This window comes from Lampetra fluviatilis, chromosome 18 (genome assembly GCF_964198595.1).
Source record: "Lampetra fluviatilis chromosome 18, kcLamFluv1.1, whole genome shotgun sequence".
NCBI lineage: Eukaryota > Metazoa > Chordata > Hyperoartia > Petromyzontiformes > Petromyzontidae > Lampetra > Lampetra fluviatilis.
Genome location: NC_136292.1, coordinates 13,435,602 through 13,451,021, shown reverse-complemented (window position 1 = coordinate 13,451,021; position 15,420 = coordinate 13,435,602). Strand labels below are relative to the sequence as shown.

The window sequence follows — 15,420 nt, the reverse complement described above, 5'->3', positions numbered from 1 at the left end:
GTCACCGGAAGAGCCATATATGGCTCGCGAGCCATAGGTTCCCGACCGCTGCTATACATGTTTACTTCTGGTGAGATTGGCATGTGGACGTATTGGCGGTACACCGGTGCAGCATAAGAGCACAGCGGTCCTCATAACTGACGATGTTGCTGTTGCCCCTTTGAGGGATTCTGCAGCTCACTCAAAGGTACGATGATTTGGCACCACCTAAATTTCGTATGCCACCTCGCCTATAAGTGGCTGTGGGGATTGCCCAGCAGATAGCCGTCTCTCCACATCGCTGAGGACCGTCCCTTACAACGGCCAGATGGTTGAAATGAGAGGGCCTAGTGAACTGGACGAAGTGGCGAAGATGGAGTCGTTGATCAGTTTTGGATATCAACCTTTGATAGCGAACGCAAGAAGAAGACTGATCTTGGGCAGGTCTGCTCGTGTTTCTGAGTTGGCGAGTGTGAATGTGTGCAGGTAGGCGTGGGTGTGTGGGGAGTAGTGTATCGGTAAGCACACTGCGCTATGAACCCGGCGACCTGAGTTCGACTCCCGCTCTCGGTCAACAACAATGACAATAATTTGAACCGATCCTGCGCCTCCCCTAGGTCGACTCAGCCTCAAACGAGTACCTGGTGCGGTACGTAAAAATATCGCCACTTGGGTGACAATGGCCGTCGGGCGTTGTGTTGGCCACCCAACCTCTCGTGCGCCGTGCCGGCCTTTGTAGGTGCTCGCTAACAGCACTTGGCCCAATAGTCTGTTGATGTTATATGGGGAATCTTTGTGGGTGTGGGTGTAAGTCTACGAACTGAGGGCTAGCCGGACTCACCAGCACAGTTGCGACCGCCCGCTGCCACCGAGTAACCTGCAGGACACTGGCACTCGAACGAACCAACCGTGTTGATGCAACGATGCTGGCAGGGTGACCGCAAACATTCGTCCACATCTGTATGGAAAAGAACAGAGGGAGGTGGAGATGAATGGTGTAAAGATTAATTAGATTTGGGTAATGACAAAGGAGTCAACCGACAGTGCGAATGGACTAGTAACCACGGGAGGTAATTACAGGGAAGTCAGCCTGCAATACGAATGGACTGGTGGCTGTGGGAATCATCAAGAATAGAAGAATGGCCAGGTGATGGAAGAGGACGGTAGAGTCTGCTGGTAGAGCGAGCGTCTAGAACCAGGGAGAAAGTTCGGGAATGGGGGCGTGGTCTTGGACCGTATATAAGGGAGATGGGCGGGAAACTCGGGGCTGTTGCAGTGGGATCTCCGCCTGTTCGAGTGTGAGCACGTGGCTCCTTAATAAAAGAAACCATCTCAAGACAAGTGCGTCTAAGTCGTCATTACACATGGGTTTAATTCATGACGAAGACTGTGAGGAAGAGTAGAGTGCACAAACAGAGAGATGAGATACAGTAATCCATCTCTCCCACTGATTCCAGCATTAGGCGTCTTCTCTGTGACGTATGAGTCACAAGGCATACCCTCCGAACACACGCATACGTGTGTTCGCTAGAAACCAGTCATGCAATTAAACACATTAAGTTTAAAACGTACAGCAAGACAAACAAAAACATAGCAAGAGCATTTTGAGGAAGGGAAAAGTCCGCAGTGAAAAAAAAAGCATTTAGGCTAAGGGTTGTTGTCCCCAGACACCGACGGCTACAGCAACTTGCACGGGGGGGGGGGGGGTGATGTGGATATTACAGATGAGGAACAACACTCTCAAACTCCTAGACCAAGGGGTGGGCAATTTGCGGCTCCGGAGCCGTGTGCCGCTCTGTCTTCGGACTGCTTCGTGACCGTTATTTATTAAGGGACCCCCAACCGTCTCGTATTCATCACCACGTTGTGCGAGCTCTTAAAATATTGAAGGCTGGGTTTTTTTTTACCGAATTCGAATAAAAAGTTTGTCTCTTCTTGTTAGTTTGGTTGGCGACCATTGAGGGTGGATCAGGGTAACCATTATCGAGTCATTTTCGAACTTTTAGGATATGGACCATGACACCAGCACGCCATCGCCTATTCCATTTGAACGACGTTGGGAGATCTTTGAAGTTCACTGTGGAGCACTGGACTAACTAACGCGGCCCGGCGTACTTCGAACCGCGAACCCCCGCGACAAGCGTGGCGAGCGCGCCGGGCCAGGCCATGCTGTGCTTGGTGCCGGCGTGCGTGGTCTGTGCATGATTTTAAGATCCGCCATGGGAGCCACGAGCAACCGAGGGGTGCTGCGGAACACAACGCAAGAGGCTCACGCGTGTGCCCTGCTGTCATTAGCCGAGAGTCGCCCACCACGAGAGCTCGTTCCGCGAGGTGAGCAATGGTGGAGGGGGCTGCCGACGCGCCACTCACCCTGGCACGCGCCCCGGGCGCCCATGCGGAAGCCGGGAAGGCACTGGCAGCGGTAGCTCCCGGGAGTGTTGGCACACACGAGCGGGGGAGCGCAGCGGTGCGTGTCCACCTCGCACTCGTCCACGTCTGTGGGCGGAAGAGCGGGGCGGGAGAGCGGGAGGGAGAGCGGATGCGAGAGAAGTGTTATCGTTCATAGTAATGATGATAGTGATGATTTAAGCTGGGTTTTTGGGTAATTTATTAAGAAGCAAAATTCCATCAGATTATATTTGGTTCTGCCATTCGTTTGTCGAGATTCTAGCACTCAGAATTAAAATGTTGATTTGACACGTCACGCGTCGAGCGTTACCGCCTTTTAGCCGGGTGGGTGGGAAAGTGCTGCTCTCTCCTGTGTGGATCGTCGGTGACAAAGAGCTTTATAGCTCATCGGATACATACTGTATTCTGATTTTGGATCAAAGGTCCCTTTGCTGCGATATCGGAAGTGGTTCGCTAATTCATTGCCAACGGTTCACTCGGTTACGGTTGACCAACTGCAGATGTCAACACACGATGAGAAAACAAATTGCACTTGAGGGAATCTTTCCCACTGAGTCAATCAGCTGACACTGTACGCTACCCATCTCCCCTTGCCCTTCTAAGATGATCCGTGACTCTATAAACCCCAATTTTTCCTGAAGGTCAGTTAGCTAAAACGGTGAGATTCTCCATTCCTCTCAGTGACAGTATTAACAACCCGATGTGTTTAATTTACCGGTTATTGTGTGTATGTGTGCGAGTCAGGGTGTATGTACATGTGTGTACATGGGGAGTGGTGGCGTAGTGGTTAGAGCACTGCGCTACGAACCTCGTGACCTGCGTTCGATTTCTGCTCACGACCGATATTTAGTGATGATTATCTGAAAGGGTCCTGGGCCTCCCCTAGGTTGACTCAGCCTAAGATGAGTATGTACTTGGGGTGGCCGGGAGTGGTATTGACCACCCCACCCCCTCGTGTGCTGTTCCAATTTTCATTGGCGCGAGCTAACTTGCCCAAACAGCCTGTTCGAGACTATACAGGGGATCTTTGTATGTCAGTATATACAGAATGTGTTTGTCATTGTGCTGATGTAATTCTGTGATCCTCTGTATGTCTCTGTGGATTTAAAGGGTAATTTGTTTCCCAGCTGTGAAATCCACGCTTGTCAGATGGAAAGTCTGCATACGGAACCGCATTGGGCCAATTCTGGGCCAATGCAGCTCTCTTTACAGGAATCGGGTGGTAGGGGCTCAATGCATATGCTGTAAATCTGGTAAATGCTAATATTTTTGTTGAACATATTGCTTCCTGCCAAGGGTGTAAAATATGTACTTTGATTAATTTCGACAATATTGAAATAACATCAGCCACTGTAACCACACACACTACGTGCGCGCGCATTTCGGAGGCATAGCAGTGGGAGTTCCGCCAGCATGGACTCGCCTGCACCCCGACCCGCCTGCACCCCGAGTCGCCTGCACCCCAAGCCGCTTGCACCCCGACCCACCTGCACCCCGACCCACCTGCACCCCGACTGTACATGTGTGCGCTATTGCTTGTGTCCGTGCATATGTCTGCTTTCATACAGAGCTACCATATACACCTACACGCCCTAATGTATGGGCAATCTATGGTACGATACGAATTGGGACTTTGAACGGCACGTTCACGCACCTGTACCCCAAGAACATGTACCACAGGGGAGCAGCATTCGAGATGGAACGAAAATTAGGTCACAATCAGATTGAACTTAAAATCACTGAAGAGCCGCAATCATCACTGTAGCGCAGCGCGTCGACTTGTCACCATCTCTGTTAGTATGGCATCTCTACAACGCATGTATGTATTATGTTGAAATTCTTTCGCACCGGACGTAGCCAAGGTGCAGGGGAATAATGACAAACTAAACACACAAAGAGGTTCTAAAGAAATTCAAAGTGCACAGTTTCAGTGGCTTCCGAATATGGACTGCGGAGCTGCCCATCAAATGGCCGTCCCTCCACGATGTCGCTGATGGCGGCTCGACGGTGCAGTGAGAATGCCGATTTGAATCGGATGACTGAGCATCCACCTGTTGAATTCTCTTATAATTTCACATTCCGACGCCCGCAGCATGCAGAGAGGGAGGCGGGGGGGGGAGTGAGTCCCAGCTGGAGTGCGACGACCCAACGGAGGAGCCTGCGAGCCCCTCCACTCGCCCCGACCCATTCATCTCTTCACGTATCGACCTTTTGCCGTCTGTTGTCCACCCATGGTGATACCCCAACTGACTAATGCTTCCTTGCTTCCTGGACCTTCGCCCACGCCTCTGTGCACTGCCAACGATCCAGGTTCGCTTCCCGGCCACGTGCGTCTGTGACAAGTGGCCCGGGATTCACGCAATGTCGGCGCAGTCAACGTTCGAGCGTCCGATGGGATGCGCTAACCGGAGGGGACAAGGCGGACGAGCGTGGCTGCGCTCACGCCACCCACATCGCGTGGGTGCCCTGCTGGCTTTGATAATTATCTGTGAAGGATAAAAGGGATCTCTCTCCACGCTGTGTGTTTTGAGTGGCAGGGTGCGTTGCTTTGCGTGCACGCGCGCGCTGCTGTGGCCCCCGAGCGACAGAGGAATGTGGACGGATTTTCCACGCTGCGTCTCCCAACTCCGCAGCGCGGTAAGGGGGGTCGAGCGTGCATTAGGACATTTCGTGGCGCGGCACGCCACGCGATCGATGTTTATTTATACTGCCGCAGTTTTTATCCGCCTCTATTTATTTTGTGTAATTTTAACCGCCCTGCTAAAAGCGAGGGACGGGGACGGGGGGGGGGGCTTGTATGTGAGATGGGCGCCCACTTCACAAGGCCCGGTTTGTTCCCGAGGTCCAATACCAACTAGCGCCGCACGCCCCTGTCAACAGCCCGCAACTGCGGGGCGCCACTGCCGCCCCCAACCACCACCGCTCTGGGCACCGGCCCCTGTTGCTTGGTGGGACGCCGATGAAGACAAAGTTGCACGAAGCGCCAGCGCTCCCTGCCAACTCCCCAGCGCTCCCTGTACCAGCTCACTCAGCATCCTGCACTGAGCGTTAACAGAACCGCCGCATAGAGGCTGCCCAAACAGAATGAATGCAGTGATGTTCAGCAGATTCTGTGGAGGCGCCTCGTACAGTATACCAATATGAACTGCAGACAGCTGAGTCATATGTATGCTGAACTTCTTTCGCACCGCACATAGCCAACTGTGCTAATCGGAGGTGCGGGGGGAAGGACAACAAACTATGGATGTCTGTGTGAGTCTATGGGTCTCTATGTGAGTCTGTAGGTTTATGTGTGAATATTAACTGCTTTCGCACTACACGTAGCCAACCGTGCTAATCGGAGGTGCGTAAAAATGTGACCGAACCCATCATGTCAGTCAACAAGATGCAAATGTGTTGGCTAGAGGACTTTGGCTGGAGGCGTATAGGGGTGGGCGATCTTAGGCACTGAGGCCCGACATTGGACTCTTGAGAATCCGAGCTTTCCTAAGACAAAGTGAACAGCGGTATTGAGAAACGGGATGTTTTAGGATCGCAAATCCTGCAGGAAGAGTGGCAGCGGACTTCGTATGAGGCAGTACATCTGTAGGACTTGAGTTATAGCGCGCCACGCATTCTCTTCCACTGTTGCTATGCGAGCAAGCAGAGTACAGTGAGGTGTGTCTGAGGACACGGTTGTTGTTGTGGCATTAGGTGAGAGGGTTGTTAAGTGGTGAGACAGGTGTTCGGGGTAGCCGGGGGGACACAGGTCAGCGATTGGCTAAGAGGGTAATTGGTTATTAGCTGGCATCGCTCTGGCGGCAATAACAAGGTCACGTGAGACGGGGGGCCAGGGGGCGAGTAATAAGCGGGGGGTTGAGATAATTAATGGGGATTAATTGGTGTGGGGATATAAGCCACAGCGCGACGGAGAGAGGGTCGGCTTGTCTTGGTCGGCGTCTTGGATGGAGCTGCAGCGACGGTGCCTGGGGGAATCGCAGAGCAGGCGGTGACGGTAGTAGAGCAGAGATAGAGTGGGTTAGCGGCGACAGATGGAGTAGAGTATAGAGAGACAGTGATAGCGAGAAGGCAGTGTGTGAACAGGGGTAGCCATGCATCTGAAGGATGCAGTGTAGAATAGCAGGGGAGTCGACAGACCTAGAGAGAGAGAGAGACGCGGAGGAGACGCGGCACGGCGAGAGAGAGAGACGCGGAGCGACGTGGAGCGGAGTGAGGGCATGGAGAGATGCGGAGCGGTGGCGCTGCAAAGAGAGACGCGGAGCGGAGTGAGGCCGCGCCGAGACGCAGAGCGGTGGCGCGGCAGAGGTGGACTGTTGAGCGGAAAATAAAGAGAACAGAAAGACAGCCGAGTACGAGTCCTACACATCTGTAATGCGGTGGGGGGGGGGGGGAAATTAGAAGGAGGTGCATTGCTTTAGCAGGGCAGGTTGTCGATGGGCTATGGACATCACTTTGTGTGAGGGCCATGCTCTGAGTCGCGGCTCTAACTTGAGCCGCTCGGTTACTTTCAAAGATGTGTAGGGGTCTTACGGAGGGAATATGTGTCGAGCTGATATGTATGGGATCCAACGGGAAACTAGCACAGTGGGCGGGGCTACGTCAGTGCACGGGCAGGTGCCCTCTACGACGTCCGCGCGTCGGACGTTACGATCCCCCGGGGCCCCACCCCTCAGGTATAAAAGGGAAATGTATCGGGGGGCTAGGGGGAGTTGGGTTAGCTAAGAAGAGAAGACGGAAGACGTCCCAGATAGAGCCCTGGTCTCCCCCTGCTACGCCGTCCTTGTCAGGACCGCGCAGGCTCGAGTCAGTGGCGTGGTGCCAGAGCCAGAGCCAGGGTTGGTCTGGACTCTGAGTACCGGGCCCGACTGACCAGTGTCGGGCCAAGATAGCCTCCCCTAGTCCACGAGAGGAGGACTCTGAGGCAGGCTAGGTTTAGCCTAGAGGTGTGTCCTCAGATAGACGGGTGAGGGGGCCGATACCCCCTCAGTGTGTATGTCACAACGTGTGGTGTTAAATAAACAAGTGTGCCTCCAACTCCGGTGTGAACGAGTCATAAGAGTACTACAGATGCACCAGCGGCTCAGCCGTGGCTTGGCTCAGGCTCCGCTTGTGGACATCACGAGCGAGGGATGGCACCGCGCTCAGAGCCGGTTCAAATCAAGCGGAACTTTGAGCCGGCTCACTTGAGCCAGAGCCAAGCCTGAGCCGAACTGTGACTGAGAATACGCACCTCGACATAAAGAAATGGGCATTTGAGGGCAGCCACAGCAGCACTGTCCGTATTATTGTATGAATCCGAGAGCTGGATGCAAACCAAGCTGCTCCACAATAAGTTGTTGGCATTTGAGCACATATGTCTGAGAGATGGACACTGGCAATTCTGTGCCAAGACAGAATATTCAATAAAGACATCCGATATAAAATATGACTCCGTGGTGTTTAAGAAATGACAATCCAAAAATATGGCTGAGCTCAGTGGGACGTGTGAGCAGACAGGGACCGATTGGTGCCACGGACATTGGAGAGGTCTCCACGAGTCCAGCGACCAGAAGGCCTTAGACCAGATGGTGGGAGACTCTCAGTGCAAAGCTCGGGAGTTTTGGGGTCTGCTGTGCAGCAGCTGTGTGATCTGGCAGAGGGGAAAAAGCCTGAGCAGTGAAAGTGCATGACGGGTACCATTTGATGACTTCTGCTTTCATATCCTTATTTTTTTTTACGTCAGATTTCGTTTTTTTTTATTTGTTGTTGAACGTCGTGGTGCTTTGCCTGTAATACAACACTTTGGAAGCAGAGGTGGTGGATCGAGCATCTGCATGCAACATTTTTACTTTTAAGAAAATAAAGGGCTTTAAATTATCATGCCTACAGTGCAAAATGCACCACCCGTTGCCTAAAGACTGTTATATGGCACAAGACGAAAAAAATCACAAGTCCATTGATAACTTTCACAGCGAGCCGTGTAGTACTGTCACGAGTCAGGAAATTGCCATCTGAAGATGAACAGACATAACTAAATTCCACTGAAAGCCTTTTATCAACACGAGGTGGAAATACCATACGTACCCTGTAGAAAAAATGTGCGCATTACGTTAAAATCAAATAAATTTACTTTGAAAATGTCACGTAATATGCAGAATTAAGTTCCAAAATATCATTCAACCAGGTACTGATTCTGTTTTTTTTTGTAGTTGGTGGTGACTGGCTGGGATGACTACTCGCTACGCCCGATCACGTGTAGACCACGCCATTCATTGGGACAGCAGCAGCAACTCCGACTCTGACATTGCATCAGCCCCAGGGCCACCCTGGTCACCGGCCAACATGACACCTCCAGCAATTTTGAGTGAGAAAACGTGAGGACAACTTACCTATGCAGAATCCTTCGGACAACCTGTAGCCAAGTTGACAGCGAGAAGTGGGCGGGGGAAGTGGAGTTTCTGCTGGAATGTTCACGTCTGGAGGCTGCGGTCGATGCCCTTGGTCAGAGAAGTCGTTGTCCTGCTCAAAGTCTTGCCCAATAACATCGGGCCTACTGCCTCCTTGCCTAGCGTCACCTAATCTTGGTCTCCCTGGCCTTGGATCTACGATTATAGTCCCTCCAGGTCTAGGTCCATCCCGTCTAGGTTCACTTGGCCTCGGCACAGCGGTTCTCGGTACGCCTGGCCTCGGTTCTCCTTGCCGAGGTCCACCAGGCCTGGATCCACCAGGACTGGGCTCACCGTGTCTAGACCCGCCCGGCCTAGGTCCACCTGGTCGTGGTCCATCCAACCCCGATGTGGCTGGGCCTCGAGTGCCAATTTCAGTGTCCTGCCCAGTGCCCAGCTCAGGCCCACCCTGGCCTGGAAGCCCAGATTGAGGCCCGCTCAGGTCCGTGCCGCCGAGCTGCATGCCGCCGGGCTGCACACCACCCGTGATGACGAGCGCCGATCGCGGCAGGCACATGTAGCCCCCGAAGTGGTTGACGCACATCATGTCGCCGCGGCATGCATCTGGAATGCCGGTGCACTCGTCCACATCTGTAAGGAGCGAGCACACAGCGTGACGCAGGAGTGAACCAGCGCGCGTGGCTCCCTCGGGGATGGCTTTTGGGGCTGGCTCACGTGTGATTTCTGCCTCGTTGGAAAACAAATCAATGGGGCCATGTTGGGGGGAGGTTGAAATGGGGCGAGCTGAGTTGCAAAAAAAAAGCCGTGGGTTAACTCGTGAAAATATACACATGCACCCACATGGCCATCGCTAGAGATATGGCGTTTACATTGGTCGACGAACAAACACGAATGACTGCTTGGCATCTAAGGCACTGAAAAAATATTGATGTAAATAGTCGGGGCACGAATAACAAAAAGACTCGACACATTCGCCAATAACCTTGCAGGGGCATGGGACACGTTGGCAATTTGCGGCAACGTTTCCCTTGCGCCGTCGTTCAGACGGCGCAAGGGAAACGTGACGGAAGCAGGCCGTTGGAAAGCCCTCCCAACACATTTCTTGCATTTGGCGGAATGTTTAAGTCTGGTCTGAAGCCTTGCACATTTCCGCTTCCAGTCTGGTGACTCCGATTCCTCGCAAGGCCGTGCCGTCGTATGATTATAAATTGTTAAATTTTTGCCATTGGTTTTACTATTGGAGTTGTTTTATTTACTGATTGGAAACTTAACCCAGGATTTTATATAGTCGGTTGTATAAATGTAGCATGTGTTTTATGTTGAGTTTATTACTGTTGATATAGAATTAAGATAGAATTATTGAAGTTTACCGAACAATGTTTGCTACTTATTTTCAGTGATAAGTCAGCTTTGTTAAGCTTATTGAGTTGCGATGGCATTTAGACGTTGAAATGACATTGCATTGTGGGACACAGTTTGATATATATTACTTCTGTTCATTTATAGAAATTGCGAATGAGTTTCTTGTATTAGGCCACGACCTACCTTTACGGAATTGTGAAGGCGGATTCTATACAACCCGCACAAGCAGATACGCGAATGTGTGCACTCACATCCGCCGTTTGCCACTAAGGGGCGGTGACGTCACAAACAAGCACACACGTGAAGAGAGTGCACAAAAGCACACGGACACACACATGCACGCACAAAACAGATGCAGACAAAACGCATGCACATGGAAACACAACAAAGATCCCTCGTGTAGCCTGGGTAGGCTTTTGGGGCAGTGCAATTAGCAAGCACCTTTGAAGGCCAACATGGCGGACAAGGTGGCGATGTAGCCAGTGCCATTCCCCAGTCCCCTTTATTTCCCCAGTGCTGACATTTAACGTACAACAAACCAGGTACAGTACTAATTTAAGGCTGAGTCGACCTAGGGGAGTCCCAGGAACGGTTCAGGTATTTGTTACCGATGTTGGCCATGGCCGAAAATCGAACTCGGGGCACCGGGTTCTGTAACGCATGCAGTGCGATATCCACTGCACCACAAAACACACGCGCACATTGAAACCCGCAAGTAAGACATCTGAGCCAAGTTCAGACTCGGTACATATTCAGTGCCTATGGATTGATGCTGTTCTCTATGCACAGCGTTCAGCAACCTCGACAGTCTGCAAGATCGCAGTCTCGTGTTGAGTTTCATGGACAGGCTGATAACGAAACCAAGATGACTGATATAAAATCAAGTCACTTCTTTCTCACCGCATCATGTAGTTACCAGGCCCGTGTCACTTCAACACCGATGACAGTGCCATCTAATTCACCGACATCCGAGTACGTGTGTGCGCAAAACCTCTACACTGGCACTGTTATAACATTCACACAGCCCCGTGAAGTGTGATGTATGGCACCGGCTGGCGGAGAGGGGGGTACCTCTGCATTCACTCGTCGCGTCCTCCCACTCGTAGCCCTCGGAGCAGTCCTGTGCACGCGATGCACACGCGTAGAATTAGCGGTGTCCCACACGCGCACGCACAAAGCAAGAGCACCGCGTGCTGTACCCGTGCACACGCACGAGTGCTGCTCACAAGGCGAACGCTTCGCTCGGTAGATTGTGCGAATGGTATTTCCATTGACCTCACTGCAACGGACACACCAAAATGCAGTGTGGCGGGAACATTTTATAATTGTATTTTTGTTTAATGTAAACGAGTCTATTTACTTAGGAATACTGTTCGATAGTTATTGAAGGGGGTAGCCCGTTCTTCATTGAGCTAAGCGTTTTACTATGCTAAGGCCAGTTGAAAAACTGTTCATCAGGAAACATTGGCTGAAATCTAACTCAGGCCGCGTTGTGTAAAAGTGCAGTCTCCACCTCTTCTCCATTCTCTGACCATTCCATTCACGCGCTACACAGACGAGAAGAAGGGCCATTGCCTGAAACATCGCCTGCTTTATATTTGTTTTGGTTTCCCCTTCGAGGCCACGGTGTGACTGATGAGCGTGTCGAGCTTTCTGCCCTGTTAGACGCGAAGAGTCGGTGCTCATCCATGCTGGAGGCCCAGAGCCAGTGGAGGAAATTCCAAATTCCTCGGGTGGGGAGTCACTTTTCTCCGTAGAAACCCCCCCCCCCCCCCACAGGCGCAAACTGGCCGCTTGGACCCCCGACTGGGATTTGAACTTTGCAACGTTCCAGTTGGCGAGTTAAAAAAATCGCATTCTGCCACATCGATGATCGCTCGCCGAGCCTTCATCCCCAGCACGGCATCGTGAATAGGTGGGGGGGGGGTGAACCACGGTCGATTACAAAACGTGACGCGTAACATCTCCCCGTGTGAATATCGTTTACAAGAATACAAGCCGTGGTATTCACGAGGCAACAACTGCACACCTCGCTACATTTACAACGATTCGTCACTGAGAATCATCATCAGCTATGTTCAATCCACTTCTGGATGAAGGCCTCCCCAAGCCGCCACCACTTCTCGCCATCTTACGATACAACAACGATCCACCTGCAGGTGAACTGATTCAATCGCTCCGTCTCCACGCTCAACGCCCTCTCCGGCGCGTTCCGTTCCTTCGCTGCCACTCCATCACTATTCTTGACCGTGATCCATCATCCCGCCTGAGCCATGGATGATGTCATGAACCTGCGTGTGCTCTCTAAATCCCCGTGTTCCACATCGCCTCTTGATGTAAGCCCACGGGTGCGATGCATCTACCCACGCTTCTCTGGGCCCCTTCCCTGTTTGCGATCTCTATTTTGTTGTGACTACGATTGTAATCCACACGTCGTGGCGGCGAGTTTCAGGAGTCGGGCAACAGCTGATGACGATCGATCAAAGGGTGGCGATGATAAATAACAATTGATAATCATGGCATCGTGTTCGCCTCTTCCGCCGTGTACCCAACTGAAACCGTGGGAATCCAGCAACGCCATGTGAATGCAAAGGTTACAATTACTGTAAACGGAAATTCTGCTGTGCGAGTTGATGTGCCAGGTCATCAACTCGCACTGCACGACCAGCGGACCCCTACCTGTGGTGATGCCACGCGCCCCCCTACCTGCGGTGCCACGCAGGCCTCCTACCTGCGGTGGTGCCTCGTGGCTTGGCTGAGAGACAGTGGAGCCCAGCAGCGCGCAGAGCGCGGCGAGCGCGGCGAGAGGGTGGAGCGCGGTGCCCATCTCGACTCGGGAGCTCGGGGAGTTGCGAGGCGCGGGACTCCGACCGGGACTCTGCTGCACCTCCTCCTCGCGGGACGACTGTGAACTGCGCCCTGCTCCCTGCTCCGCTCAGCAGACAGCAAGCAGCGCGTGGCGCGCCGGGAGGGCGACACGACCCTCCCCTCGCTACCTCCCATCGCACTGCACCATCCACTCACTCACTCCCCTCAATCCCGCACCCTTCTCTCTGCCACTCCTCTCACTCGACACCCTCCCTTTAGCCCTTTTCCCCTCCCTCCCCACAATCCTCCACTCTCTCTCCTCAATCATCTCACTCCACTCCCTCCCCTCACTCCTCTCACTCCGCACTCTCTCCTCACTCCACTCCCTCCCTCACTCCACTCCCTCTCCTCACTCATCTCACTCTCCTCACTCCACTCCTTCCCCTCACTCCTCTCACTCTCCTCACTCCACTCCCTCTCCTCACTCCACACCCTGCCCTTACCCCTTCCCTCACTCCACAACCTCCCCTCAGCTGTCACCTCACTGATCAACGCTAGCTCGTAAGCTGTCGCACAGTATCGTACTGCAGCAGGCACTCTCCTCAATCAACACGCGGAGACAGATAAGGAACGGCTCCAGTGCTTTTATTCCACACTCATCGCTCATCATCATCGTATCGGCAGGCAACGTGGAGCCGTGTGCTCGTGTCGTTACGGACTGCATCGTGACGCCCTCGTCCGCAGTAGCATTGAGGACCTGTAGAAACAGACTCTGCCTGATGACAGTGGAGGAGCATGTCGGCCTCCCACCAGGCCCAGACGACCGACCGCAGACCGCGTGGGCGAGATGAGGATGGGGGGCCTCGAAGGGAGCGCGGTACTGTATAACGGTACAAGCATTTGTGTGGCCGGAGGCATGTACGCGTCACAGACCACTACCGCCTACACCTCGCCGGTAGCGTCGGCATTCGCCGGACTCCGCAAGGGTGTGTGATCTTGTTGGGTGTTCCAAAGTGACTCTCCGGCGCATTCATTCGTAGAGGCGTCCAGAATAAGAAGTCAGTTCCCAAAAGGGGCACGGCACGCAGGAGGGTCGCAGAGACGTGGTCGGGCGCGTCTACTGTGATGTCAGCAAAAGAGATGCTGACCTTTACCCTGCCCCATGACCTTGATAAGTGCTTACCACTGGTGTTGAGGGAGCGAGTTGAAGAGCGAGTGGTCAATTAGTGCAGCGGATGTACCAGTGACATTTTAGTACGAGTCCCAAAGATCGGGCCTCACAATGAAGGCTGTGCCCAACGCCGCGGCCACCACCTGCCGCTGGAGCCTCTTCCACTGTGAGATAGCTCTGATCGAGTGGCCGGTTTGCGGGTCACTCGCCCGTGGGATGTCAGGCAGAATCGGTGGGGGTGGGCGGCAAGAGAGGACGGTGACCGGAAGATTGAAAGGCGGCCACGGAGCAACATGTGGCAATGGCGCGGCCAGTGGCAGTGGTGTAGGTGGCGGTTGCAGACTCGTGGCAGACGTGAAGGCGATGGGTGACCACCGGCCCACGGGCAACAACGGTGTTGCCAGCTACGGCGGTTCTGGCTACAAGGCAGTGGCGGAGGGGAGAGCAGGCGTGTATGGATTGGCGTCGCTGGCCTGCCTCAGCGACACCCGTTGGGACCCGACCCAGCTGGCCACACCAATGATAAACGACGGCCGCCTGATAGGACTAAGAAGCCTGCAGCCGGCCGTGGCTGTTGGGGATGGTAACCCCGGTGGACAAGGCCCCTGTGCTGTGTGTCTGGGAGCTCTTCCCATACTTCTCACAGGACGCTGGTCAGAACATCTGTAATGTGCATTGCCACTTCTTCTTTCGTATGTCTGATATTCATGTAGAGACAACAGCTGCAATTTCACATTCAGGTGGTCAAGCCAGACAACCCGGAGTGTATCACCATGATATCTCTTCGTATTTGTGGATCGGACATTGTGTTGTTATACGTTGCATGGTCTGTTCTGGATAACCACAGTCACACACTGGAGAGTTCCCATTGCCACTAGTGAGGTGCACGGCAGTGGAGGTGGCCCGGAGAGGGCACGGTGACCATTTTGACGGTCGCCGATCGGTGCATCACCACGTGTGCACATCGATTTGTTCAGTAACCCACGTGACCATCATTGAGGTGGTCCTCAACGATGGCAACGTAGTTGACCAGGCAGTCGACTACCACACCCTCCAGATTCACGTCATTCATGGTCAGGTATGTCTTCTGGGCCAAGAGGTGGAGGGCAACGGTGAAGGCCATGGGAGTCTCTTCCATGGCCATGGTCCGTCCCCAGAAGTGGCACCCTGTAACAACCCTTGTGGTGAATATCTCTGCCATGGCCTTGTATGCGTCGGCAAGAGTGGTCTACTGTCCCGCCGGGATGGAGTCGCAAGCCTCAAACGCGTCGTCCCCAAAGACGGTGGGGAAGTACAACAGGGTGG

The 15,420-nt window shown here is 53.3% G+C and overlaps 1 protein-coding gene across 1 annotated transcript in view; it reads right to left on the bottom strand.

Moving 5' to 3' along the window:
• The window catches only part of LOC144937262 (EGF-containing fibulin-like extracellular matrix protein 2), a 41,158-nt gene extending 27,969 nt beyond the window's left edge, over positions 1-13,189 (bottom strand). The window contains exons 1-5 of the mRNA XM_078864665.1: positions 12,868-13,189; positions 11,208-11,256; positions 8,757-9,404; positions 2,350-2,475; positions 821-937 (exon numbers count right to left, since the gene is read on the bottom strand). Coding sequence (XP_078720791.1) covers positions 821-937; positions 2,350-2,475; positions 8,757-9,404; positions 11,208-11,256; positions 12,868-12,963 — 1,036 coding nt within the window. The 5' untranslated portion in view covers positions 12,964-13,189. The remainder of the gene's footprint in view (positions 1-820; positions 938-2,349; positions 2,476-8,756; positions 9,405-11,207; positions 11,257-12,867) is intronic.
• Between the last annotated feature and the right edge of the window lie 2,231 nt (positions 13,190-15,420).